Source organism: Thrips palmi, unplaced genomic scaffold (assembly GCF_012932325.1).
Source record: "Thrips palmi isolate BJ-2018 unplaced genomic scaffold, TpBJ-2018v1 HiC_scaffold_16, whole genome shotgun sequence".
In the NCBI taxonomy this organism is placed as follows: domain Eukaryota; kingdom Metazoa; phylum Arthropoda; class Insecta; order Thysanoptera; family Thripidae; genus Thrips; species Thrips palmi.
Genome location: NW_023144625.1, coordinates 13,638,554 through 13,666,077, shown reverse-complemented (window position 1 = coordinate 13,666,077; position 27,524 = coordinate 13,638,554). Strand labels below are relative to the sequence as shown.

The following is a 27,524-nucleotide window of genomic DNA, read 5'->3' as shown; positions in this document are numbered from 1 at the left end:
TGCCCGCCTCGCACTCACGGGGCGTGCCGTACGGATGAGAGAGAAAGGCCGACGGGACGCGCCACTCGCAATCATCAATGCACAACTACCACTACGCGTCAAAGCTATCTTACAGAGTGAAATCAATGTCGAAAGAACATTTGATTCAACTTCTTTTTTTTGCGGGCGTTACGTCGCCGCCACTGCATGCCCGTCGCCGAAACACACTTAGAAATCCCAACAAGCCGTGAAGAAGGTCCACAGACGCGCTTCTGCGTCGCAAAATGAAAAAATTGCTGCGCTGGAAAAATTGGCGTGGCCGAGTCGGCCATTGTTTGTAAACACACCAAGTCGTAAACACGCACGGAACGCGCGACTGGCAAATCCAGCGGCAAATGTCATGGCCCTGGGGCCTGGAGCTGGAGCCTGGAAGGACCAGGGATCACTTGGTTCGCGCTTCCAGAACTAGACCCGCAATGAATCAGTTATATCGCCGTCAAAGGCAATGATGGGGGGCCGTTCTGTTTACGCCGAAAAAACTGCGCAATAATAGGCGGCTGCGCACAAAACACGTCGTGCGTGTTTGCGTGCCGAATGGAGAGAGGGGTCACAGGGTGCCGTGACGGGCTGTGACGAAGAGACAGGCGTCTCGGTCTTGCGGTGCAGTTTCAAAAACAACAGCCAAGCGCTTGAAAATTTTCAGGAAGCTTTGGCTCATTGGCTTTTGATCAACTTTTTTTTTAAAACTTTCAGGACGGTTAATTATCAGCAGTGAGAGGTGTTGGTCGGAAGAGACAAAGTGGCGACAAAACCGTTCGGTCCCATAGCCCTAGCTATTAACCGGTTTGATGCCTGCGGACAGAAATCCGCGGCTGTCTTGCCACCACGCCACTGCCCGTCCGTCCACAATCGCTCATCCGTGGTCACTGGCACTGCACATGGCTGCACTGTCCAAGGCCCCGGCCGTTCGGCTAGCTCGTGTGACTGCGTGTGACAGATGGACCTGGCCGGACGGGATGGTCGCTAGACGGGCTGCCATGAGCATGATCACCATGAGCATGCGTGAGCATGTCGCCGGCAGTCCTCGCATCGCCGCAGGGCCGGTCGGCCTGTCGGCCAAGCTGTGCGTCAAACAGCAGGACTTCTCGTGACTTCTCCGATGAGAGGTTTACACCCAACAAAATAAACGTCGACCAAAGTCGGCGTGATACCGCACTAAAAAGTCTCACAAGGCAACTTCGGGTGAGGCTACCGCCATTTTTCGCCGCGACTTTCCTGACGTGCCACTTTTTCATCCGGAGTTTTTATCCTGGCGAATGTTGGGCGCTTTGCTACATTTCCAAAGAGGTCTTCGCGGAAAGACTAACCCACACCGCAACACAGACCGATCGTCTCGTACCTTTGCACCCGTGTCGCCGTACAGTCCCGGCGCGCCTGCTTAACGGACGACTCGCTGGCAAAAACTGCGATTTGGCTGTCGGCCACCGCAAACGTTTTATGCACCGATAAGTTTGTCTCATGATCACCGGCCGCGTGAGCGCGTCCGGAGAAAAAGACCGCTCTCTGAGATCAAAAGAATGATGAGCATAAGCAAAGTTTGCCAAAGCCTTCGTTGCACGTCAGTTTAGTCGTGATCATCTCTGATTATCATAACTCTTTTGCTCGCAGAGTACGACTGGATGAGTGCTGTTGAGTGTGACCGCGGCCAAAAATGCGGCATGCCCACAAAGGAAAGGCGTTCGAAAAAACCTGACTCGGCCCGAGTTCGAAACCGGAGAACTTTGTCTCCCAAAACTCGCCGCCGCCAACGGCGGGCTGCATTGTTGGTCCCCTCCCCCTCCGCCTGCAGCGGTCTTCTGGCCCACTGTGGTGCGGGACGTGCTATCGCCGGACGGGGCGGGGGCGGCGGGGGTGCGCGTTGCACATCGCCTGCAGGGGCGCGATGTGTAGTGCGGCCATCCGCCATCTGGAGCGGGAAGCGTATCGACAGTGGAAACGTTGGAGCGGGGTGGCGGAACCGGGCGGGGCGGGCTGGAGATGGAGCCTGCTGGAGCGCGCCGTAAAAAGTGTAAAAAGAGAATCAGGACAACGTGTTTGTTGCAAGTCTTGTTGTTAAAAAATTTCTGGACACACTCTCACTAAAAAGTTTAAAGCTTTATATTGCTTTAAAATTTAACACAGCTGTCGTTTTAATCCGGTGGAACTAAAGAAGTGTTTACTTTTCAGATAAGTTTACGGAACGTCAAATTTTTACATCTTAGTAATAATGTTTCACCTTTGCAGTTAGTCAGTAACACCACCGTATCGAGCTTTTTCAGTCATGTTGAAAATAAGGAAGAAAGTGCTCATTTTGTGCGGTTATTCCAATAGTGCACAGCGCAGACACTGGTAACGGCACCTGCTTCCCGTTGGTGGCAGGGCTGGGGGTGGGGGCTGGGGGCATTTTAATCTGATCAAAAAGGTGTGTGCCTTCCACGATGTTGATGCGCCCCGAAGACGGAGGCATTGTCGCCCTTGAGGGCGAAGAGCGTCCGTCTCCCTGCTGAATGAAGAAAGTGCTGAATTATGAATGACCTGAAGGCAGGCAGGTAGGCAGGCAGGCAGGCAAGCCTCGCTGCCAAAGTCAAGGACGACCGAGGCCGCGACCGAGGCGGCACGGCGGGGCATGGGTGTGTCGCGCCTCGCGCCGACCGATCAACGGTGGAAGCCGAGAGAACGGCCGAAAAAAAACCTCAACGATGAAATGAGAAAAAGAGAACAGGTTGAAAGCCTGACCGAGTTGCATAACATTAACGCGAGACACTTTTTTGCGAGGCGAACGCGCGCTCGTGTGTGTTGGTGGGACCCACCGCCTTTGTGGTGGCTTTGTCTGCTGCGTCGTCTGCCAAACCCAAACACATGCCCACAGACCACACAGACACACACACACACACACACGCACGAATCAAACACACACGCGGCCCTACGCAGCGTGCAGCAGTACAGTCGCGCCCTGCTTTGCAGCCTTTGCCGCCTGCTTGCAGCCTGCTTGCAGCCTGCTTGCTGCAGTGCTTGTGGGCGAGGAGGGCGAGGCGGGGGAGTCGCGAGTGGGGAAACCCGCTGGAGTGCCTTGAGCCTCGTGCCGCGTCCAGTGCCCGATCGCTGTTCGCGCCGACCGGACCGGCCCGACCGGCGAGTCAACCTCGTCAACAACAACAGCACCATCTCGAACGACAACAACAGGGTTTCGCGACGGGTTCCTGTCCGTCGCGTCGCGGCGTATTCCAAACCGAACCGATCCTTCTCCTTGAGGCGGCCGGTGACGGCGCGGGTTTAGTTTCGGGTGTCGGGTTCGGCCGGGTCGTCCCGGTCGTCCCAGGCGCCACGCCAAGCAGGCCGGCCGCGCACATCACGGACACCGCTTCCGACAAGCGTCGCGGAGCCGCGCAGCCGCCCAGCCATGCAGCCGCCCAGCCGCAGCCGCCCAGCCGCGCAGCCGCACAGCCGCCGCACAGCGCGGTCGGGCGGGAGCCGGGCCAAGCCGTGCGGTCTTCCCGATGATTTAATATCGGGCTGGAAAGTCACAGCCAGACGAGCGGTCACACGCACCAGACACGCGCCAGACCCACAGACACACACTCGCTCTCTCACTCGCTCACTCAATCGCCGAATCAATCAATCGATTAATTAATTAATTACTTAATCATTCAATCAGTATACAATCAATCAGTCGATCGATCGCCTACTCGTACACTACTTGAGGTATCAATTGTCATTGTTTTTAAACTGTCGCACGTCGCCACGGAGATTCTGCTTTTTCTGCGCGAAGGTGCACCACATTGGGGCCCGTGTCATCTGCATGTCTGAGCGTCGCGGGCGCGGTCGGTCGGATTGAAGGCAATTGAGGGAGGACGGCACTTCTTGGAATAGAATGTAACGTGCCATAATTTTCTTCGAATTACAACTCCATGCTCTGTGGACTTCCTACAGTGCTCATAAGAGGGCGGTTTGGGGGCAATCTAAAAAGTTTCCACGATGACTGACTCCTTAGTGCTTCAGAACAAGGCGGCGAGGAAAGTGGCAATTACACAGCAGCCGCGGCTGAAGTTCACATCAGCCATCAACGCGTCGTCTCGCCTGACAGGTCCGTACCTACACTGCCTCCCCTCTCTACCGGCCGGCGAGTAGTTCCCAGTGCGCCGGGTTACGAGCATTAGGTGCAGCAGACTGATTCCGAGAGTCGGTTTCGTCGCTCTGTCTCTCTCGCACTCATGGGGCGTCCCGTACAGGTGCGAGAGAGACAGAGCGACGAAAACGACTCTCGGAATCAGTCTTGCGGAGAGGAGAAAAAAGAGTGACGCGCATTGATGTCTTGACGGACGCCGACTCGCACTTCAAGTTCCGCTTGGATATTAGCGATGTTTGCTCCTATGCTCGCGGAATAACCCCATCTCTAATATCGCAGAGCAGCGCAGGCTGAAATGACGTCATTTTTGACCAGCCACACAGGATAATGAACCCTTAGGATTCAGACATCGGGAGGCATGGCTCCTTGTAAAAGCGCAGTCTTTTCCACCACAATGGTCGAGCCTGTCGTGTGCCGCCGGTCCGCTCGGCCGGCAGACAGGCAACTCGACTTGGCCATCAACATGCAGCCTTACATCCTCGATAAAACGCATCCGTCTCGTTTATGACTTGGCCGCGCCCCTCCTCGCTGAAGTGCCGCCCGGTTGCCAACGCCACGTCGTGCACGACCTGCGTCAGGTGCATCGGGCTTCAACGGTGCTTTCGTCGGGCCGTCTCTGTCTCACTCGCGGGGCGTCCCGCTGGGGGTGCGAGAGAGACGGCGCGATGAACGCCGTTGCGCGGGAATCCGCCGCTGCCGCGTCGATTTCGCTAGAAAGATCTGCAGGCGTCACTCATGGCGCGCTCTATGCAAATGCGGCTGCTGCCGGCGCGCTTCTTCGGTTCTCTCGGTGCGCGCGTCAGGCATGACGTTCGTCTTGTGCATCCAGACGACCGTCGCCGCCGACGTCTCGGTGGAGAAAGGCGTCGTCCGCGTCAGCGCGTCACCGCGCTCGTTCTCTGAATGGAGGCGCCGAGCGCGGCCGAGTGTCCGAGTCCTTCCCGCGCGGACATAATGACGGGGCAATTTGGCCGCGTTTGCGCGCGCGCGCCGCTGGAGCCTCGCGCTGTTTCTCTCGCACTCGTGGGACACCCCGCGGGTGCGAGAGAGACGCCGCGACGGAGACGCACACGCCGCGACCGTTGGCCGGCTAGGCGGCGCGCGCCGGCGGCCGGCCGGTCGGTCCTGCGGTCTCATTCAGAGAGTCGTTTCCGTCGCTGTCTCTCTCGCACCCACACGGGACGCCCCATGAGTACGAGAGAGGCAGAGCGACGAGCGCGACTCTCGGAATCAGTCCGCTGCGGTCTCAATGAACAGGCACAAACAACGACAAACGAGCAAGGCGGCAAAAAGCCCCAAACGGACGTCTACCACGTCAACACAACAAGGCCCTCCTCCTGGGCGAGGCAGCATGTTTATCGGGGCCGAGGTGCGACAGTCGCCTGCACTGTGACGTCGTTTTGCCGGCTGTGTGGCCCTGCTCTGCACGCCCCTGCACCCTGGCTGACCTGTGTGCCACGCGCCGCGACGCACCGCGTCAAACTGCGTCACCGCGCCGAGCGGAAGAAACTCGGTCCCTTCACTCGGAAGCCGGATTCGGAAAACAAAAACACGCAATCGCGGAAAACTTGTGGAGTGGCCACTTCTTGGCTGCTGGGTTCTGATGTCATGAGGGTTTTCCCTCGAAAGTATCCTATCACCGACGGAGCTCGGTTGCTCTGTTCGTGGACTAGAGAAAGGAACCGGCTGTTATGGCGATGTGAGACAATCCAGCAAGAAGTGACGGGGCGGGCGGCAGGGTGGAAGGGGAGGAGAGGGGTGAAGGCCCACGCTTCGTCTGACTGGTGTCTCGACTTCATCTTTTAGCTCGATGCCTTGGAAGGAGGCTATGCAAATGGAGACCGCCTAAAAGTGTGTTCGACATTCTTTTATAAATGTTTCGAAGTCCACGTGTAACCCACGTGTAAAAACTAATTTTTGGTAAGAACCAGTCGAGCTGAGGTCCCAGGGTGTGAAGTCAATGGTCAAGCCGTTGCTGCCCGGGGAGGCGTCCTGACTGCGCTTTGAGGAAGGTTGAAAAGGTCAGGCTCTGCCAACGGAATCCACGCGCCTGTCCACGTGAGACGCTGCTTAAAGACCACAACAAAGTTCTTTCTCCACCTCCTAGTTGCGTCCAATTATCTACCGCGACTAAGTCGAAGCGACGCTGGCGCTGCCATCAGTACACTCATTCCGAGAGTCGTTTACGTCGCTCTGTCCCTCTCGCTCTCGTGGCGCGGCCCGTAGGGATGCGACAGAGACAAAGAGGCGAAAACGACTCTCTGAATCAGTCTGCAGTGAACGGCAGTCAGGCACACGCGCCCGTCCACGTGAAGTCGGCCGTGCGTCACGCGGAGCGCGGTACTCAGGTACCTACACCAGTGAAACAATGCCGTCCACATCAAAAAGCAATTAGCCGCATTTTCTTTCAACTGCATGTAATCCCACCCCGTGGAATAAAGGGTGTTGTTGAAATTCGAACATTTGCGTCCAGAGGGCCAAGCCACTGTGACAAGCGATTTCGCTATAGATAATTCTACTGTCGCACAAGAGGGACGCGAGCGCACTGCAAAAGCTTGCCACCTGGGTGCCACCTGCCCGCCATAGGTTGGCGCGTTTCAATGCCATTGGCATTCCTTGCTCTGGAATCCTGGAATCCCCATCAGAATCGGAATCGCAAATGTTTGGCACTGCGCCCGGAGACTACCGAACGGGCCGGACTTTTTTTTGGGGTGCATCACCTCCTGTATCCGTTTGGCGCTCTAGGCAACAAAGAGTGACTTTGTCAGCGGGCGGAGCGGAGCCTCAAGAGGAGCCTCAAGCGGAGCGCAGGAAGGCGGCGACAAGCTTGGCGGCCGCGCCTCGCCGTCAACTGTGACAACCGTGTCAACCGTGTCAACGCACTCGCAGCGAGTTCGGATTGGCGTTCGGGTTCGCGTTCGGATTGGCGTTCGGGTTCGGCGGTAAGGGCGACAGGAGACGAGGCGGCGATGCGGCGACCGCGTTCGTTATATTGCCCCGTCGTCGGTAAGGTGACCCCCCGGGGCTCCGGACAGCGGGGCGGGGCGGGGCGGGCGGGGGGGCGGGGCGGGGGGGCGGGGCGGGCGGGGCGGGGCGGGGCCTCCGGGGCGCATCCGGGATCCCACGGCCGGGGACTCTACCACTTCTCCCTGCCCCCTCGCCGCGACGCTCGGTGGTGACGGTGGTGACATAGAATGGACACTTGTAGCTCACACACTTAACAAGCAAAAAGATTGGTCCGGTCCAGCCAATTATTTTGCATTAGTCCGTCAAAAACAATTGCCATGTTTTTTCCTCCTTTTGACGTTGAGTCGATGAACCGACGCCTCGACCGACGTTTCACGGCTGTTATTATTTTTAAAAAAATGGCTAAAAATTTGTAGAAGTGGCTCTCTTTAATTTGAATATTTTTCATGTGCAAGTAGCCCAGATTTAAAGCGAGGGCCATCGTGTGGAGATGTTGGAAATACTTTTACCGAGGTTCATTCACTCAATCCCTCCTATTCGATTTCTCACATTATTGAAAAGGATGTAGCCCACCATTTTTCTTTCAGTCCGTGAGACAGTCTCCCGCACGAGCGACCAACCAGCGCCCATGTGATCTGACACCAACCTCCTTCCGTCTCCGTCAATGGGGTTTCCCTCGCGAAACAATTTCCAATGGAATAATACAACGGAATAACAGCGGCGAAATAATCAAATAGTCGCAAAATCCCCCCGGTTTGGTTTGGTTAGCGCGAGGCCTGACATGCGAGTAGTGATTTCCAGCAGCTCCGTCCGATGATGTCCGCGGGGACGAGGCACCGTGCGGACGAGGAGAATCGCTGCTCAAATAGTAATTGAAGTGCACACCAGTAAACTCTGACGGCCGACACACGTCGAACGATCGTTAGACAGCGCCGAATGACGCTCGACGTCTCTCTCTCTCTCTCTCTCTCTCTCTCTCTCTCTCTCTCTCTCTCTCTCTCTCTCTCTCTCTCTGTGTGTGTGTGTGTGTGTTCGGAGAAGAGAAAGAAGTCAAAAGGGTTGGAAGCAATCACTCGTATTTGAGACTCGGTGACAGTCCGGCCACGCGTGGCTGCTGCGCCTTTCAAGCCTATCCGCGTTTTTTGTTGTTGTTTTTTAAATTTTTGAAGTGCGCTGCGAGAGGGCCTCATCATCAATCGAATTTGAATGCCGCACACTCCCGTGCCGTCGTTGGCTGCGTTGTTGACGCAAAACAAAAACGAGCCTTTTTTTACCTTTCTCGATATTTCCAATACTAAGACTTCCTCCGGACGTTGGACGTTGGCCGTTGACGTTAGACCTGTGCGCCTGGAAGGTTCGCTGGACTCCGGCGAGGTCTGTAGGCGCGCCGTACCGCGCACCTGGCCGCGCAGAAACGAGAATCCGTGACGTCGTGGCGCCGTGACGTCGTCCTTGGACGGTGTCCCTGGCGGCCCAGTCGCCCTGTCTCTCTCGCACGCACGGGACGCCCCATGAGTGCGAGGGAGACAGAGCGACGGCAACGACTCTCGGAATCAGTCTGCTGGCGGCGGCGCGCGCAGCAGCCGCGTGGTCCGGTCTGGACCCGCCGGGTCCCGCCCCTGCCAAAACACTTCTGAAAACAGCCGCCCCACCCGCGCCTCCCGCGGATCGGCAGGCCGGCAGGCCGGGATGTGAGATAACGGGAGAAAGTCCGAGGCGAACCGACAAACAAATATCCTGCCGGACAGTGACGTTTGTCAGTGCATGTCACTCTCCGGTTTGGCGCCAACGAGGCGACGACGACGGCAGCGTCGGAGTCTCCTCTCCTTCCCTTGACAACCTTGCTGCAGAGCCCTAGCACTCCCGCGCCCCAGCGCCCCAACCCCGCGGAGCACGATTTGCCGCCAGTGTGGCTAAACCATGCACTGTCAAAGTCGCCGACACTAGGTACTCGACAGGTGCTCCAATCAGAAGGCCGCCCACAGACTTGTGTAAAGCTGGGACCGCCGCCGCGGTGCCCGCCACTACTTTCGGCGTGTCATCCACGACTCCAGGACCGGCCAGTCCAGTTCCATTCGGGATTACCAGCCAGCGCCCCGCCTCGCGCTGGCCATGCGCAGGCCGCGGCGTGAATTTGCATTTTTCAAAATGACGAGCAGACGCGTGTGGCGGTGGATGGCGGTGGCGGTGGATGGCGGTGGATTGGTGGGCAGTGGCTTCGGGTGTCCGGCGTGTCCGGCGCTCCGGGGGGCACGTGCAGCACACTGCAGCCTCTCGTGGGGCAGCGTGCAGCGGCCACTCAACCTGGCGGCAAAGCAACGGAAAGAAACGGTTACCGGCCTTAGCCGTAAAATTTAAAATTAAAAATTAACTTGTTTCGTTTATTATTTTTTTACCAAAACCACAAAGGCCAATGGAAAAAGTACTCGCTTGCGGTCGGCTGGCATAAGGACTCTCGGTGCGCTGGTACACACTGCCACGCGGCTCGGCTCCCTTGGTTCGGCCAACCCCGCCAACAGTTTAACAGTTTCCCTCTCGGAAGTCGGCGCTCATTCATAAAAGAACGCGCCCGACGCAAAGCGCGCTTGCATTCGTCAATTCTTCGTTCATCATGCATGCAAGGCGATGCAAGGGGACCGGGGCTTGCATCGAATGAATCAAACGCTTTCTCCGCGGCGCTGGTTTCTCTCGGCGCACTTTTATCCGCCGCAGTGCGACCCGTAGAGCACGGAGTTTCGAACGCTCGTGCTTGTCTTTGTCTACGCCGCCGCGTCGCCTTTTTGTTTCTCACTGTCACCGTCCCCGTTTTTGCCGGGCTGTTTGTTGGACGAGGGTTCACGGGGATCACGGCTCGGGACGACCGAGACAAATCAGCGTCGCGGCACGCGAGTGGCGGAGTGACGGACAGACCGAGAGTCGTTTTCGTCGCTCTGTCTCTCGCGCACCTGTGCGGGATGCCCCACGAGTGCGAGAGAGACAGAGCGACGAAAACGACTCTCAGTTCGGCGTGCGACGCGTGTGCGACACGCGATGACGCGTGGCGCTTCAAGTGCACGACAATGCACGTTGCGCCACGCGGCGCCACGCGTTGCATGTGCGTGCATTCGGAACGCAAAACAAAACAAAACGCCGGATTCACCTCGAACCGTTTTCCACGTCTTTCGAAATCATCCCGGCCGAGCGGTGCATGGGCGCTGCGGTGAGAACTGGGCCGGCGCGGCCCGAAGGGAGCCGAAGGGAGCCGAAGGGAGCCGAAAGCAGCCGTCCCGCTGCACAGGGCCACGCCGCGGCCTGCCTACCTTGGTCCTGACAGGGGCTTGCAGGCCGTGCAGGCGCGCTGCCAGCCACTGGGTCACCTGGAGGGGGAGCTTGTCTGCCAGCTTGCCGGGGCGTTGGCCACAGCCGCCACAGCGGACCGCTGCGCGCTGCGTGCATTCTTCGGCCGCGGCGAGGTGGTTTGCGTGGGGAAGGCAATGCCTCAGGCCTGCCTACCCTGTGGGAGTCCTGGAGCGCCTGCGAAGTGCGGGGTAGGCAATGCCGCAAGACGCCTGCGCGTTGCGGGCCTGCCTGCCTTGAAGGGGTCCTGGAGCGCCTGCGGAATGCGGGGTAGGCAACGCCGCAAGACGCCTGCGCGTTGCGGGCCTGCCTGCCTTGAAGGGGTCCTGGAGCGCCTGCGGAATGCGGGGTAGGCAACGCCGCAAGACGTCTGCGCGTTGCGGGCCTGCCTACCTCACACTTCGCAGGCGCTTTCAGTGCCGCCTATCGTTAGCGATTGCCCAACCACCGCCACGGCCGCCACCGTCACTTTGCATCTGGTTTCCCTTCCCTCCGCTCTCGCTCTGGTGAGAAGGCGTCACTTCGTCAGCAGTTTCCTCCTTCCCATTTGTCTACGATGGAGTAATCGCCTGCCCGAAAAATCTGTCGGACGGGAGTTTTCCGGCCCGCCCCGCCACGCGCCGCTTGAGACGTCACCGACGCGTCAACGAGCCTTGCTGGGTCCGCGACGACGCCTTTGCGTCAAAAGGCCGCCAAATCAACACCGACGCCTGCAGCGCCGCCGGACTCGCGCGCCGAAATGGCACCGCGGACGGCGGTCGGGGATTTCTCCTCTCCGCAATTTCCAACTCTAATTTGTTTTTCGCGGACGACGGCGTCTCCGCCTGTCTCTCTCTCGCACTGGCGGGGCGTCCCGCGGGGCAGCGAGAGAGACAGAGCGACGATAGATTCGGAGTCGCTGCGTCCGGCGTCGTCAGAGCAGTGCGCATCGGCACTGGCAGCCGGAACCGCCAGAGCGTTACCCCGCCCGGAGTGCAGTGTGTAAACAACGCGGCCGCACCGCCGCGGCCAGCGCTCCCGCTGCTCCCGCGTTTCGGCGGGCGGCACGCTCAACCGCGCAACCGCACCTCCGTCGCTCTGACTGCAACGGATTCAGAGAGCTTTTCTTTCCCGTGCGCCGTGCAGTTACTTTCGTGGTAGTCTACTAATCCCCAAGCCAGTTTGGCGGGCATCTCGCTCGTGCAGCCGTCCTATAACTTACACCGGTCGGATGCGCCGCCGCGCCGCCCTGCAGCGCACGGTGGCCAGAAGACCGGTGGAGGCGGCCAAAATTCGAGACGCGTTTTGAGCTCCAGAGTCGCTAGATGGGACTCGAACCGAGCGTGTGACCCCACCAACGGATCCCTCGTTCGGAGAGCAATCCATTGGTGGGGTCTTACGTTCGGTTCGAGTCCTGTTTAGCGACTCTGGAGCTCAAAACGCGTCTAGAATGTTGACCGCCTCCACCGGTCCCCTGACAAATCCACTGTGCGGCATCCCGTGGCAGAAGACACAGGCCTAAATGATGCAAGGCGGTGAATTGGGTTGCGCGCTGCACGCGGCCGGTCCGCCATGACCCCGCCGTATCGCTATCGCGGCACCGCGGCAAAAAGAGGACCGAATTTAATCGGACTCGTTTGCAGCGACCCTCGCGCGGTCATCGGCGCACATGTCAAGACGGTGTTGCCGGACGGAAGCTCGCGGCTTTTTTTTTTTTTTTGTTTCGTTTTGCAAGGCTTTTTCAGATCTAGGACGCTTTTCGCCTGCCGCGCGCGATAAGGGCTTTTTTCTGTTTTTTTTTTTTTTTTTGCCATTTGGTTATATATTTCATTGCAGTTGATAACGAATCTGGCGGTGGGGTTCGCCCGGTCACTGGTCCACCCACTGCAGCGTGGGCTGGCAGGGGCGGATCCAGGGGGAGGTGGTTTGGGGGGGGGCGTCGCTCCTCCCTGAAGACGGCGAAGCCGCCTGGAAGGGAGACGAACATTGGCACTTTGCTCCTGGAAGTAGGCAGCCTTTGCATCATCCCTCCCCTGAACCCGTCCCTGGATCCGCCCTTGGTGGCTGCGCGCCGCGTGGGTACACTGTGTGGGTGCTCTGCACGTCGCCGGGGGTGCTCGCGTGCGCTTGCCCTGCAAAGCAAGAAAACTCGCTTCGGCGTGGTCAGTTCGGTGGTGCGACAACACCACCCATACACCCATACACACACCACGCAGAACCAAAATAAGACGAAATGTTATCGCTCGCGAATGATGACGGGGCACCGGCCGGCCCACGCCGCTTGCGAAGCATTATTTTCAAGACTCTGTTGCTGGCGGCAATTTTATCTGTTCTCTGCCACTGTCGTCCGGCGTTGCGAAAGGTGTCGCCATTCCGCTCTCTTTTCCCTTCTCCCTGCAGCGTGCCTGCTTTCTTCTTCAGGCCGTACTTCGGCGGGGGCGCGCCACCCTTATCGGCCAGGACGCGGCGCCACGCCCACTTCTCTTTCCGCCGCCGTTTCAAAATAAAAATTAAAAATACCGCGATGACCGCCGCCGCGCGCTGCCCGGGGGCGGCGGCGAGGTGGGTGCACACCGCCGGCGGGCGGCTCGGTGACGTCGGCGACTTGCTTTTACTGTTGCCTGCCAGCGTACCAGCCGACGAGTCGTCTTCGTCGCCCTGTCTCTCTCGCACCCATCGGGAACGCCCAGTGAGTGCGAGAGAGACAGAGCTACGCAAACGACTCTCGGAATGAGACTGCAGCGGGCCGGCGAGGCGAGCGTGCTGCGCGTGCCACGGCTACACCTCCGGCCCCGCGGCGGCTGCACTGGCCATGCAGTGCTATGCAGTGCTATGCAGCGCTATGCACGGTGTGGCGCGTCGCCCTGCTGCAGGTTTCTTTCTCTCGGGTTTTTTGTCTTGAATGCGTCAATCGCCTCTGCGTTTACTACGTCGTAGCGTTCACCCGGGTGACACGTCCACCAGTGTCCGTCCGCTACTACCTCGCCGACGGCACTGCCCGCGCCGCGTGGGTGATGAACGGGTTGCCGATACAGCAACCACCCTACCCGCCCAGATTGCGAACTGTATAATCGTCCGTCGCCTGCCGCTGCAATCACACCGGGGCCGCCCCCTGCGCCGCCGGTCGCTGCAATCACACGGGGGCCGCCCCCAGCGCCGCCCGGCCGCCCCCGCGGCGGGTTCGTTGCCTCCCTGCCGCGGTGCTGCCGCGGTGCAGGCAGCGGCGCCGAACTGGACGCGCGTCGTAGTTCGCAGTGCGCCGTGCGATGCCCACTGATTCCGGACCGCTGTCTCTCTCGCACTCGTGGTGCGCTCCGCAGGGGTGCGAGGGAGACGGCGACATCGCCGTGCTCGCCGTGCTGGCCGTCTGCAGCAGGGAGGCAGGAGTATCGGCCGGCATCGGCGCCGCGAGGCGTGCGTTGACTTGCGAGGCTTGCGAACGATAACCGGGACCGTGGCGGCCACGCCGCGCGGGCCACCTTCACCCACTGGGGGCTTTGGGTGCCGAGCCTCGCCACGAGAAGTACTCTTATCTCCGATCGCGGTGCTCGGCCGGGGTGGCCGGGACGGGGCCAGAGCGGCTGTGGCCGCGGGGTGCATGACGGTCCACACCACGGACCTTCCAGCGCGGCAGCGCCCCGTCAGCCTGCCAGCCCAGGGGTTGCCCACCACGCTGGGAAGCTTCTAGGCGGCGGTGACGAGCCGCGGACTTCCCTCGCAGCCGACACGCCCCGTGGTGCGCTGTCTCTCTCGCACCTCTACGGGACGCCGCACTACAGAGACGAGGCAGCGACCTGCGCGGCGGCGGCGGCGCCACGACGCCGTGCTCGAGGTGGCGGTGCACGCGGGGGCGCCTTCTTCGCCTTGCGCGCGGCCGACCGGCCGATAGCGCGTATCGCCGCAGCACGCGCCACGCCACGCCACGCCACTGGCAGAAGCAGAGCGGCGACCGATACCACGTGGCAGTGCGAAAACCCCGCGCCCCTCCTGGCCCTGCTACGCCACTGCTACGCCACCGGTCCCACTGGTCATCGCGGCACAAATTTGGCCGCCACCGTCATGGGGAAACTAGGGCCGCGCTGGCGGTTTTTTCGTGGTGTCGTGGTGGCGTGTTGGCCGTGTCCACTCGTTGCCTGCGGGGAGGCTGTGGAACATCGGTACATGTCTCAAATCGGCCAAGAGCCATCAAAATGACGCCAAAGTGAGGACGGACCATTTTTTTTCCGGCTTGGCTCTGACCCTGCCGGCTGCGTCTTGCTACGCCTGGCGCCCGGACCACCCGGACCGCACCACGGTGATCTTCCAGGCTTTCCAGCCTTCCAGCCTTCCAGCGCGGCTAGACAGCATTACTCGGCAAATAATAGGCTGGCTCGTATTCCCACTGCCGACGGCCGACGCGTTGACGGTGACTCTGCCGGCATTCTACTGGTCATCAAGGAGGCGAGAGGCTCGGACCGACGGGAACCTGGCCGGCGACTGGGGCCCGTAAGTGCCTCGAGAACCGGCTCCAGTTACCCGGCTTCTCCCAGCCTCTCCCCCGCTATGCATCGCCGGGATGACGCCAATGGCCCCTGCCCTACCGGCTCGCCGGCCTGCCTGCCTGCCTGCCCCGTCCGCCCCGCCTGCAGCCCATCATGGGCATCATCCAGCCTGAATGTAGCGGGGCCGTGCGTTCGAGTTTGCCCGGGGATTCCCCGCATCCTTAAAGCCGCCGCTGGAGAGAAGTGCAGAAGAGGGCCTCCGTGGGAGTGAGTCGCCCGGGGCACACTGCGTGCGGGAGACTGCCACTCAAGAGAGAGACAGGAACACAGTTGCGGGGAGGCTCTCTCAAAAGTGAGACAGAAACACGGTTGTGCTGAGCAGTGTCGAACGCAGTCATGTGTGCACGGAGACCCTCGCGAGTGGAAAGTGAGACAGAAACGCCGCCGTGCGGGGGAGGGCGAGGGGTGATCGGATCACCGTGATCCCTGAAGGCTGAAGAGCGAGACGGCCACACTGATATATGCGGGGGCGGCGCTGGGCGGGTGGATCAAAGTCCCGGACGAGTTTCACATGGGCTTGCGATAAGCAGCGACCCATATGCGAGGGCAGGCCGGCAGGCACAGCCCAAGGCACCCCGGGCCCCCAAGGCGCACGACGGGCACGACGGGCACACGCACGGCAGACTTTGCCTTGGTTCCATTAATTCATTAAGGCGACGTGATTGGCCGATGGGCCGATTGGCTGGTGGCTGCGGCTTGGCCCGGCCCGGCCCGGCCCGGCCGGCGTGGTCGGCGCTGGCAGCGGTCGGGCACTCGCCGCGGTCGCCGGCTCGGCGTGTTTTGGCCGCGAGCCTATATAAAGCCGCAGCCGCTCTCCCCCCTCTTCATTCGAGCTTTTCTCGCCTCCCAAGTCGCTTCGCCGCTTCGTCGCTGCGTCCGACTTGCCCAACCGCCCCGCGCTCAGCCGGTGCCAACGTAGTGCTGCGTCGCGAGTGCCTCAGTGCGTGTGTGAGTGTGTGTCAGTGCCCTCGTTGTGCCAGTGTGTGTGAGAGAGCCAGCCAGCCGCCACCATGTTCATCAACCCGCTGAACCGCAAGTACTCCACCATCCGCAAGATCGTGGACAGGATCCTGAGCCCCGAGCAGGAGAACCAGCGCAACAAGTACGCCAAGGGGTCCTCGCTGCGCGGCGGCAGCAGCTCGTCGTCCATCCAGTCCAGCTCGTCGTCGGGCTCCTTCGGCTCCTTCGGATTCCGGAAGTGAGCCGGCCGCCGTCCGGGCCGCCGCGCGCTGCCCCCATGGCTCCAGCAGTAGCAGCCCCCCGCCCCCGGGGCCCCCGCGGCCCCCGGCTGCAGAGGCCGTCCCCCAAGCCGCCCCCCGGGGGCGGGGGGACGGAGAGACACCGTCGCCGGGGAAGAGACTGAGGTCCGACCGCCGGCATGGTGACGTCTTCGACACCGCCTAGTCATCACCGTCATCCTCATCGCCATCTCCATCGTCAAGAACGCCGTCAAGAATGAGAAGAAGAGAAGAACAAGTTGCTTTTGCAGACTAATCGACTGGTGAGTGTCTCGGAATGCCCCCTCGTTGTCAAGCGGCCGCGCTGGGACTCGGATAGGTCGCCAAAAACCAGCCGGCTAATTTTAGAAAACCGAAAACCGGAAAAAACCGGGCGCAGCACACATTTGGCATTACTGTCTGGGCCAAATTCTGGCGGCCTGCCGACCTAGAGCAGGGCCTGGCCAGGCCTGGCACGGCCGTTCTGCTGGAGAAGGTGCCAGAAGGCGGAGCTAGCAGAGCGGGTCCGACAACCACGTGCGCTGCGCGCGCTGCGCCGGGCTGGGGCCTGGTCCAGCCGCGGCAGCCGGGACCGGAGCGGTGACCGGAACAGGTTCAGGACCGTCAGGACCGCCAGGACTGCCAGGACTCAGGGGCAAGGGTACGAGAACGAGATCCGGTCTGGCTAGCCGCACTCCACGCCGGGCAGGGACGCCTTCCGTCGTCACCGGCGCTGCTGGCGCTGCTGGCGCCGCATGACGTCACGGTCGTCACGACCAACGTCACGCCGAGGATGCGGCGAGCGGCGCTCGCGCGCGGGTTCACAGCCATTACCAGTAATTCCGATGTAATTGGCCGCGTTTATGTAGACCGGCCGCGTTGACGCAGCGTGCACACTCCGGACAGTAGAGCAGCGCCTGTCTCTCTCGCACTCGTGCCCCGTCTCGTCTCGCCCCGCGCAGGTGCGCGGGAGGTGGAATCAGGCTGTGCTTGCCGTGCTTGCCCACGTGCCTTGAGCAAGGCGCCGCGTCTTGAACGGGCGATTAAGGTCTTGAGCAAGGCGCGGCAAGCTGCGCGGAGCGGCGCCAAGCACGGCCTGCGCTGGCCTCCTCGATGTAGGGCGTGAGTCGCGCGGCCCGTCCAGGCCCGGCTGGGCCGCATCACGCCACACGCGACGATGAAGCGGCGAAGCGGCGAAGCGCGCGCGGCTTGCCGAGTTTTTCCCCCGCGCACTGCGCGGACTGTGTCAACACGCCGGCACGGCGGCACGGCCAGCTGGCCGAGTCGCTCTGTCTCTCTCGCGCCCCTTCGGAACGCCCCACGGGTGCGAGAGAGACGGGGCTGAATGGCCGCTCTTGTTGCTGGAACGCGTTCGGCCGCACCGCTCGAATGGTGGCGTTGCTCTAAAGGCGTTGCTCCAAAAGCATTGCTCTAACGTGTTGTTGTTTGTGTGTTCCAGGCCGGTGGCCCAGCAGCTCATGGCTGGGGAGATGGTGCGGCCCGAGCAGTTCGAGTGCGTCACCGTCTACTTCAGCGACATCGTCGGCTTCACCGCCCTGTGCGCCGAGAGCACGCCCATCCAGGTAAGCGACCGCCTCCGCGGCCCGTCGGCCGGCCGTCCTTGCTGCGACCTTGCGCTAGCTGCGCGTCGTCGTCTTGTTATCGTGCCTAACGCGTGCTCCTCGCCCTGCCGCAGGTGGTCGACTTCCTCAACGACCTGTACAGCACGTTCGACCGCATCATCGGCGCCTACGACGTGTACAAGGTGAGTGTCGTGCGTGTCATCACCTCGCTGCGCCGCTGCGCCGCCAGTGCGTTGCCCAATGTGTGTGTTGTGTTGTGTCTGCTGGCGCCTGCATGCCCTGGGTGACCTCCTCGCCACGCTGGCCGGCCGCCCCGCCCCGCCCCGCGCTAGATTGGGGCGCGGGGTCAAAGTCCAAGCCGGCCACCGCCACGAAAGCAGATGCAAAGGGACTGGCAGGGCGGGGCGGGGCTCAGCCCGGCGAGTGGGCGGTTCGGTACCAGTTTGGTCCAGTCCGCGCCACTGCGCCCTCAAGCCGCAGGCTTATTCCGAAACGGCCCTTCTCTCTCGAAGCCCTACGGGCCACTCCACGAGTGCGAGAGAGAGGGGGGAGTCAGAACGACGACGCACCGTGTCGGCATCACAGCCTGCTGCAGGCCGCGACCGGCCGCGACGGGCCCGGGCCGTGGCGGCCGTAGCCCGGGAACCACCCGTACGAAACACGAAATCCGCCCATAAAAGCAGCGCTATGCAACAACTCGTAAACGAGGCGGGCGATATGATCGGGCTGGGGCACAATGTGGAGCTGGGGCTGAAGCCAGGGCGCAAGTTGGGGCTGGAGCTGAAGCCGGTGCTGAATTAAGCTTGGAGCGGGCGGCACCAAGGCGGCACCGCCGCGGCCAGGGCGTTGGCTCGGCGTTGGCTCGGCGTTGCCTTTGCCTTGCCTATGCCTTCCTTATAGGACTAGGAAGCGCGCGAAGCTAGTGCAGCAACGCGGCAACGCGGCCGCAATGCGATCGCCCTCGCCTTGCTTCGCCTCCACTTGCCCCGCTTATGCTTGCCTTATTGTGTCTGGGCCCCGTGCACTCCGTGCCACTCCGTGCCACTCCGTGCCGCTGGGCCGGTGTGCGTGGCAGGGCGGGCCGGGGCGACGGGTGTGGGCAGTGGCAGACACTATTGCGCAAAAGCGCGGCCCGGCCCGGCCCGGCCTGACCGGCGAACCCGCCTTGAGTGTTGCTGCCCCCGCTGCCCGCTGCGCCGCCGCGTCCCCCAGGGCCTGGCCCAGGCCGTGTGCCGTGTGTGCACATGTACGGAGCAGGCGGTGCTGCGGTGCAGCGCAGCGACTCCGAAAAAACGACATGGCCTCGGCGGCCGCCTCGACCGCCACACTCTTGTCTAACCGCGTCCGTCTTTTGTGTGCCCTCTCTCAGGTGGAGACGATCGGTGACGCCTACATGGTGGTGTCCGGGCTGCCGGAGCGCAACGGCGACCAGCACGCCCGCGAGATCGCCCTGATGGCCCTGGCCATCCTGGACGCGGTGCGCACCTTCCAGATCCAGCACCGGCCCGACCAGCAGCTCGCCGTGCGCATCGGGGTGCACTCCGGCCCCGTGTGCGCCGGCGTGGTCGGCCAGAAGATGCCGCACCTCTGCCTGTTCGGCGACACCGTCAACACCGCCTCGCGCATGGAGTCCACCGGGCAACGTAAGTACCGCGGCCCTCTGCCCTCTGCGAACGGTCAAGTCGAACGTCGCGTTGACCCCCGCCTTTCTTTGACCCGCAGCGCAGAGGATCCACGTGTCGGACGCGGCGCGCCACCTGCTGGACAAGCTGGGCAGCTTCCGCCTGGAGGAGCGCGGCATCGTGGAGCTCAAGGGCAAGGGCCGCGTGCGCTCGCACTGGCTGCTGGGCTGCACCGAGTCCGACCCCCGCGCCGAGGCCGCGCTGGCCGTGGACACGCCCCCGCAGCCCGTGTGCCACTGCGGCGGCGAGGTCCCCGACCCGAGCAACCCCTACCCGCTGCTGTTCCCCGCGCTGTCCTCCTCCAAGTAGACGGCCGTCCTCGTCCTCGCGACGCGGCCCGCGCGGGTTGCCAGGTCCTGGCTGGCCAGGTCTGACTGCTTGCCGGCCGCGGGGCGTGGCGGGGCGTGGCGGGGCGTGGCGGGGCGTGTCAAGGCGAGGCGGCCCGGGAAGACAGAAGCTCGTGGCGCAAGACGGCCGGCCACGCCACGACAAACTGAGCCGCTAAAGCACACTCCGGGGACGCACCGAGGAGGTGACCGACGAGCTGCAAGGAGGTGGCCGCAGAAGGCAGAACCCACCGCGCCGCCTTCCAGCAGCCCAGCAGGGGACGCCACACGCCGAGCGCAGAGCCGCAGTGGCTTCGTTCCACTTCGTTCGCTTCCTTTTCTAACCGCGGGCGCGCGTGCCGTTGCCGAGTAGCGTGTAGCGTGTAGATTTTCACACGACGAATCCGTTCTTTTTTTGTTTCCCATATTCATTAGTGTCGTCATTTCACTCACTCCATGACGTGTCCGGCGAAAAGTAATGCTCCATTGCTTTGATTTACTCGTTTTACTGTGATATGATTTCATGTTTGCGTTTTGTTTTTGTTTTCTCATCCCCATCTTTGTTTTGTTTGTGTGTCCACCACCCGCCCCCACGTGCCGGGAGGGCCACGGCAGCTTCGTTTCATGTATTTATCAACTCGTCACTTAATTTATTGTTTTTGTTTTATGTGTAAAAATGTGATTTTCTCCAAAGATGGTTCGTGATAAGCCATATTTTTTTGTCACACAGCAAATGCCATTTATGTAGTAGCTTGTCTAGATGTACGCGTCAATTAACTTTATCGGTAACACTAGGAACAATTGTGACCCCTAATTCACCGAATCTTCGGAATCCTAGCTCTGGTGCTGTTAGCAGCACCGAAACCTACATAGATAAGATTGCCAGTGTACTGGAACTAGTTTTCTGGAGAAGCCCAGTCTTGCTATATTTTTCTGTCGTCTTAGATCGTGAACAAACTAACGACCTTTTGTTTCTGTAAAGTTAATCGCCCAAATGAAAGACATTCCTGAGAGGAGAGCTTTGTTTTGTTCAATGTTTATTAGAAAAAAATAAAAAGCGAAGAATGAATGACATCTCTCTGGTCATCACTAACTCACTTGTCCACTACTTCCTCGCCATTTTCAAACGCCATGCCGCTTTGCGTGACTCTCCGGCAGCACTAGCGCCAAAGGCGGCGTGGCGGCCGGGACGTGAACTATGGCGCTTCCGTCGCCAGTCGGCCAGTCCTTGGGCCAGTCGCCGCCTTTCCCGCGCCTTTCCCGCCAAACCCGGCCGAGTCGTTGACCATTCATTGCAATTCATTGCAATTCATTGCCGCCGTCCGTGCGAGGGGCTGCTTCTGCTCGGCTGCAACTCGGCCGCGAGAACGTGCGCGAAAAAGAAAACAAAGAAGAGTAGCACAGCAACACGGCGCTTGGCCCGGTGCAGCGCCGTGCTGAGTGGGACGTGGCCTGGCCCTGCGCGCGTTCTGCGTCTCGTTCTGCCGAGCTGTTCAAAAGATCGGTTTGTCGCTCTGTCTCTCTCGCGCCCTTACGGAGGGCCTCTTGAGTGCGACAGAGACAGGGCGACGAAACGACGCCTCTGAATCGTTCGGCTGCGACGCTGCGACCACCACCGGCCCGAGGTGCAACTTGCAACGCGGAACCACCATTCCGAATGGGAGCATCGGGACTACGCCTCGCGACTACGCCTCGGCGCAGCGCCCTGCCGCCCGATTCATCGCTCCGTCTCTGTCGCACCCATGGGGCGTCCCGCAGAGGTGCGAGAGAGACAGAGTGACGAATCGATCCTTCGGACTCACTCGGCTGCAGTCGAAGCCGCGGTCGCGTCGCACCCGCCGTTCCACCATGGTTCCACCGTTCGCCCGGTGCGGTCATCCAGGTTGGCCTTGGACACCGATGGAAGGGAGGGGGCCGGAGGGGAGGGGGCGGCGAGATGGTCTGAACGTCTGAACCAAACCGAACCGGGAGCTTCGCTTGCTTCGCTGGAGAAGCCCAAATGGTCCGCGTTTCGCGTCTAGCGCCTCACAGTGCATAGGGTGGCCAGCCAAGCAGTGGTGCCGAAGGGGTTGCCTATCGCAGCCTGACTTCTTGTCAACGTCGCCCAGCAAAGACGACTGGGCCCGACTGTGTGTGTCTGTGAGGTAGGCAACCCTTTCGACTCTGGCGCATCGTGGGAACTTTTACAGCCTGCCTGGCCACTGCACAGAAAGCATTCTCGTGCGTCGTGCCCCACGAGCCACACGCCAAAGGGTTGCCCAGGCGAGAACCACGTGGTCGGGCGCCACGCCGCGCCACGCCACAGCCTCCGATGGAAAACTTGAGCGTCCAGGCTGCGCCGAGCTGCGCCGGGCTGCCACTTTTTGCTCCCTGCTGCATCAATGGAGCCGAAACGTGGTCAGGGGGCCGCGGACACCGAGGACGGGTCCGGCAGCCTGGGCAGCCTGGGCAGGGGGACCGCGACCCAACCGCCGCCCGGCCGGGGAAGACCGAACCAACCGAACGGCCGCTGAAGGACATCAGCGCCGAGTCGCCCGGCCGCCCGACCTTTTTCTTTCTTTGCCTTTCCTTCTCTTTTGATGATGGGCTGATTGGTCGATCGGTTAGTCGGTTGGTTGGCAGGGCATTTCGAAAAAGCGGTATCGCGGATGGGTCTGTTGGCAGACGGGGTGGCGCGGCGCCCTCCGATAACACTTCTGCGAACGCTCCATCGAAACGAGCAGCAGTCGTCGGGCTGGGCGCGGCGGGCGAAGCCAGGAGGTTGGGAACGTTGGTCGGGTCGAGAGATCGATTCCGAATCGTTTCGTCGCTCCGCCTCTGCCGGGTGTCTGCAAGGTGTCTCGGGAAGAGCGGGGTGCGGATGCGGTGCTGAACTGGAGCAACGCTCCGCACTAAAGCTCGATGCTCTGCCCCCGTCCCCGTCCCCAGGCCGGCCCGTTGGGGACCGGCCCGGCTTGCCAGACTTGGCACAGCCGCGTCGTTCAGTTCGGACCCGTTGCCAGGCCGTGCCAGCCAGTTTCATTCCGAACAGGGCTTTGGTTGCTGTCTCTCTCGCACACGAAGTGAACGCCCCACGAGTGGGAGAGGGACAGAGCGACTGTCCCGGCCAATGCCTCTCCGGTAGTGCCGCACCGCGTCGTGGTCCTGCAGGACGCCACGGTGTCCCGGTCGCCAACAACACGGCCTGCATTGCGTGGGAGCGACGACCGAACTGTTAGGAATGAGCCAGCTAGCGTGGCGGCGTGCATATCCCCGCGGCCGCGGCCATTGGCCGTGCTGCTACGGGCTTTGCTGCGACACTGCTCGCGAGAGAGACAGAGCGACGAAAGCAGTGCTCGGAATGAGCCTGCCAGCGGCTTGTGCAACGCCCAATGCCGGCCGGGCAATGAGCACGCGGAGCACGCCGCCCTCAACAGGGAAGCGGTTTTTAGGACAGCCGACCGCGTGGCCGCGTGGCCAATGCGCCGCGCCGAGTGCGCTTTGCTCGCTTTGCGCTGCACTTTGCAGGGCGTTCCAAAAATTAGGGGCACGGAATGGAATCCGGCCGGCCGGCCGTTTGCGAATTGGCGCCTGTCGTTGAGCAACCCCCCCCCCCTTCCTGGAATTATTTGAGCATGCGCCCGATAGGCTGGCAACCCATCATGCACAGCCTCTTCGCCGCACGCAACTAGCTAGACCACCCTATTGGTAGGTCACAGGGTTGACTTTTGAAAGTTTTGTGTTGAGCCGGAACAACAGTCTTATGTGAAGTGGCGGGAAGTGGATTCAAAGAGAAATAAAACCATAATACAAAATCTGAGTATACATTAGGTTTATTCTATGAGACAGCAAAAAAAGTTCTTGATATAACTGGTTTGACCCTGTTTGATAATGGAGTAAATAGTAACAAAAGGTGTAAATAGTAACAAAATAAAATGTCAAAGTCTCACATTTATCACATATTTTTAAGTTCCTATTTACAATGAGAGTACAAAATGATAAACTTTTAAATAGAAAAAAAAAAGATTATCTCCATTTTTTTTTTAGTTTAATGGCACATGATGTTGGGTACAGGCTACAACAAATAAAACATTAGTGTGAAAGGTGACTGCAACAGATTCTTTCAAGTACATCAGATAAGTTTGGAGAGATTAACACAAAACATAAAACTTCTGTCAAGGGAATGAGGAGAGAACAAAGTTAAGTAATTTATTTTGGCATAATCTCACAAGATTAACTCTGCCATTTTCCTTGCAGCCAGAATCTCAATCCAGTATCCATCAGGGTCCTTGATGAAAGCAAGCCCCTTCATTTTGCCTGTTGAAAGAATAAAATATAAGAGACGGTGAATAATAGTTCAAGCAAGCAGGCAAAACTATTAAGAAAATTACCATCATTGGGCTTCTTAATGAATTCAACATTGAGTTGCTCGAAACGTTTACAAGCTTCATCAACATCTGGGACAGTAATTCCAATGTGGCCTGCAGCAACAAAAATGTTTGGGGTTACATAATTTTATAAAAAGATTGACTTAGCACTGAAACAAGTCTTCACAACATGAAATAAAACTCACCAAACCCTTTAGGTTCTGTGTTGCCAGTGTGATAAACAGCATCTGGATCAGTCTCAGTACCCCAATTGCTGAGATAAAATGCAAAAGTTAGATAAGACCTTGATACAAATTAACAAACGTTAAGGAGGGAGCAGATAAACAACTTACTGAGTAAGCTCAATGGTTGCTTTGCGGGTGAAGGTCCAGCGGATTCGCTCTGCTGGGTCAGTTGGGATTTCTTGAGCAGGTTCATAGCCCATGAAGTACAAAGAAAATTTCATTTCAGGAAAATCCAATTTCTGAAGGAGGCGCATCCCGAGCACTTTGGTGTAGAATGGAAGAGACCGTCTTGGATCTTTAATCCGATACATCGTTTGCTGCATTATGAAATCCTGAAATCAATTCGAATAAAAAATTAATCCTAACTTACATAATAGTCGTCAAAAAAATTAAAACAATAACTGGCATTGCAAATGAATATACCTTAGTTGCTGGATCTGGTTCCGGGCATAACTCCCTCGTTTCGGCGTTAGTCAAACCAGTTGTATCACTCATTTTCTAAATAAAAACAAAGCTAGGTTAAATTCTGCTTAAAAAATGGTTCAATACATGTGATATTTAAAGAGACAATGAAACACTTATTTTCAAAATAAAATGGTAGACAAAGAATAAAAAGGGAGAACAACAACTAAATTTCATTAGTTTTATTTAAATTAGAAATATGGCAGTTCTGAGAAAAAAACAAAATAATATAGCAAACAGTTACACAATGCTCTATAACCTCCGAAACAGATGTCGGTAACTTCGTTGGGAAATGCACAAAAAAACAACGTAAACTGGGAACAATCTGTTAAGCCCAAGAGACACTGCAGTAACTTACTTTCACTGAAAAACTGTCAAAACAGTGACAGAGCAGAGACGAAACAATCTCCGCGGCTTTAGCTGATATCGCGTCAGACAGTCGGTTCGATACCGCTACAAAAGTTCAACACGAAAGCAGACTACGTTCTACCGAAGAGCTATGTCCAGGATACGGAAAATCTTGAAAAGTTACCCCAAATCGAGTATAACCGCCCCCGCCCCCTCGCCGGCCGTGATGGCTGATGTGTTGGTTATGTCAGGCATGTTGTCATCTCAAGAGTACCCGCCAATATTCTGTACTTGTTCACGTGTTCTTTACATTCCAGAAATCACGCCGTCTTGTCTTCAGAGCTTCATTATTAAAAATATTGGCAGTCGTTTTGTGTTCACTAATTTGGCATAAATTTCTCATCCATGTCCCGTTTTCTCTCTCCTCCTCCCCCTCCCCCCTCTCACCTCTCCTTTGTTTATAACCTTTAAACATCCGTGGTGGCTCTGCTGTTTACGAAATTAAATTTTTTGTCAGGCTTTTAATTTGAAAGGGGACCGATAATGAACTCCACCCGTCCTGGTCCCGATCCGGTTTATGGTTGGTTTGACGTCGTTTCGAAGAACCGTAAATGTCTTTGTAGAATGACACTTAAATGTCATATTTCTATTTTCAGAACCACTGCCTCCCGAAGTTCAATCGACGATTGTACCTCTTTTCCACAATAATGAACCATTTATCAAGTCATTCCTCACTGGTGTCCTTCCTGACTGTGATCACCATCAAATTGATGAATACGTTCGGAAGGTAAGTTAGTAGCATGCGCACAAGCAGGTGTTTTATTTAATTAATTTCATTGTATTTGTTCTGCTTTTAGAGTTTCCCCCTTGTGAACCTTGGAAAGAAACATTTTAAGAAGAGACCTCGTGCGTCTAAGGGAGCATTATCTCTCACTGAGAGACGACGTTTAGGACTTTACCAATTGCGTAGGCACGGCTCCAAATATGCAGATGCTGTTCCCGTTAATGAGTTGTGGCTACAATACATAACTAATCTCCTGTCACTAGACAGTATTGCACAATCTGGGTGAGTACCAGCATGATTGATGTCAAAAAATTGTTTGTTGCAGCAAAGCTAATTTTCTTTTCATTTTATAGGTTTACTGCTCAACCCAGTGACAAGCAATGGGCACAAGTTACTCTAGCATTGTACAGAGCAGATTACCATGGAGCTGAGCTCGAAGTGACACGTACTAAATGTAGTTCTCTGAGGGGTATCAAAGGAATTGTGCTGATGGATACCAAGAATACTTTCAAAGTAATTAGTAGAGACAATGTGATTCGCAGTAAGTATGTTGGCTGACCCTGTGTTCTGTTTATTCCTTTCCATAAATAATGTTTCTCTAAAAATGTTTTTTTTTTTCTCAGCTGTCCCAAAAGCACCGTGTGTGTTCAGTATCCAAATTAAAGGATATAAGTGTACGCTATATGGCAAGTATTTCTGTACAAGGCCTGCTGAAAGAAGTGTGAAAAAGGTGAAAGGACACTGCCCTGCTGATTTGTAAATAAGGGAACTTTGTTTGTGAGGGGAAGTTGGTCTGGGAAATAAAGAAAAAGGCTTAGCTATATTGATCAATGAATATTTATTCCATCTAGTTCAATTGAAACACCCTCAAGTTGATATAAATTAGAAATGAGTGAAAGGGCAATTCCTAACATAATACAAGTTTATATGGGTAGAAGTTCAAATGATATTGATATTGAAATTCTGTTTAAATGCAGTACTAGTATTTAGATTCTAACAAAATACAATCATGCAAAACAAAAAAAAAGTGCAAAATATACATGAGGGAGCATTCCTGAACTTTCAGTACTGACATTACCACATTGCAACCTTTTTAGTTTTCCTCCTTCCTGTTTTATGTTTTCACAACCAATTATAGAATGTTAAATCTAGTCATCACATTTGTCAGTCTTTCTAGCCAACCAATTATGTCTTTCCCTCATCCTGAAAACAACCATGAACAGGAATAAAATAATTTAAGACACAGTTGTGATTACTTAAAGAGAAACGGCAAAGAAAAAGATCACACTATCTGGCATTCCACCAAGGATTGGTAGATTTGGAGGAAAAAAAGGTGAAGTAAGAGAGAATTAAATTCAACAAACACTTTGAGCAGAGTTCAATGGTGCAACTGTTGAGTCACAAACCTTTTTGTGCCCTTGTAATTACAACCTATAGAAAAATGAATTTAAACAACTACAGCAGACAATATTGTTAAACAACACTTCAGGCTGGTGCAAAATTTCACAAAGTCAATATGATTTAAATATGTGCCATTCAATTTGTTAACAGTATATCACAGACA

The 27,524-nt window shown here is 57.7% G+C and overlaps 3 protein-coding genes across 7 annotated transcripts in view; 2 read left to right on the top strand and 1 right to left on the bottom strand.

Moving 5' to 3' along the window:
- LOC117643023 (atrial natriuretic peptide receptor 1) overlaps positions 1–20,849 on the top strand; it is a gene marked incomplete at its 5' end in the record, with an annotated part of 41,520 nt that extends 20,671 nt beyond the window's left edge. Inside the window, 4 exons of the mRNA XM_034381661.1 lie at positions 17,644–17,767; positions 17,881–17,949; positions 19,137–19,410; positions 19,490–20,849. Coding sequence (XP_034237552.1) covers positions 17,644–17,767; positions 17,881–17,949; positions 19,137–19,410; positions 19,490–19,758 — 736 coding nt within the window. The remainder of the gene's footprint in view (positions 1–17,643; positions 17,768–17,880; positions 17,950–19,136; positions 19,411–19,489) is intronic.
- Positions 20,850–23,569: 2,720 nt separating this feature from the next.
- Positions 23,570–25,541, bottom strand: LOC117642510 (lactoylglutathione lyase). 5 transcript variants are annotated; one of them, XM_034380758.1, is made up of 6 exons: positions 25,487–25,541; positions 24,790–24,864; positions 24,475–24,698; positions 24,328–24,395; positions 24,146–24,235; positions 23,570–24,071 (listed from the first exon to the last, which is right to left on the bottom strand). In XM_034380758.1, exons 2-6 carry the CDS (start codon positions 24,859–24,861, stop codon positions 23,980–23,982), a joined length of 546 nt encoding a protein of 181 aa, XP_034236649.1. In that variant the 5' UTR covers positions 24,862–24,864; positions 25,487–25,541; the 3' UTR covers positions 23,570–23,979. The 5 variants fall into 5 exon arrangements, with proteins under 5 accessions (XP_034236649.1, XP_034236652.1, XP_034236651.1 ...); XM_034380761.1 differs by lacking the exon at positions 25,487–25,541 and adding an exon at positions 25,361–25,379; XM_034380760.1 differs by lacking the exon at positions 25,487–25,541 and adding an exon at positions 25,088–25,311.
- LOC117642509 (ribonuclease P protein subunit p29) lies at positions 25,508–26,787 on the top strand. The gene is made up of 6 exons (XM_034380757.1): positions 25,508–25,580; positions 25,642–25,756; positions 25,833–25,963; positions 26,034–26,242; positions 26,314–26,501; positions 26,584–26,787. Exons 2-6 carry the CDS (start codon positions 25,720–25,722, stop codon positions 26,718–26,720), a joined length of 702 nt encoding a protein of 233 aa, XP_034236648.1. The 5' UTR covers positions 25,508–25,580; positions 25,642–25,719; the 3' UTR covers positions 26,721–26,787.
- The last annotated feature ends 737 nt before the right edge of the window (positions 26,788–27,524 follow it).

Excerpts from the sequence above, each read along its gene's own strand:
- LOC117642510 (XM_034380758.1), bottom strand. The coding sequence starts at position 24,861 with ATGAGTGATACAACTGGTTTGACTAACGCCGAAACGAGGGAGTTATGC. Across the intron at positions 24,236-24,327 it reads CACAGAACCTAAAGGGTTTG|GCCACATTGGAATTACTGTC; the intron begins GTGAGTTTTATT and ends TTGTTGCTGCAG. Across the intron at positions 24,072-24,145 it reads CATTAAGAAGCCCAATGATG|GCAAAATGAAGGGGCTTGCT; the intron begins GTAATTTTCTTA and ends TTCTTTCAACAG.
- LOC117642509 (XM_034380757.1), top strand. The coding sequence starts at position 25,720 with ATGAACTCCACCCGTCCTGGTCCCGATCCGGTTTATG. Across the intron at positions 25,964-26,033 it reads TTGATGAATACGTTCGGAAG|AGTTTCCCCCTTGTGAACCT; the intron begins GTAAGTTAGTAG and ends TTCTGCTTTTAG. Across the intron at positions 26,502-26,583 it reads TAGAGACAATGTGATTCGCA|CTGTCCCAAAAGCACCGTGT; the intron begins GTAAGTATGTTG and ends TTTTTTTCTCAG.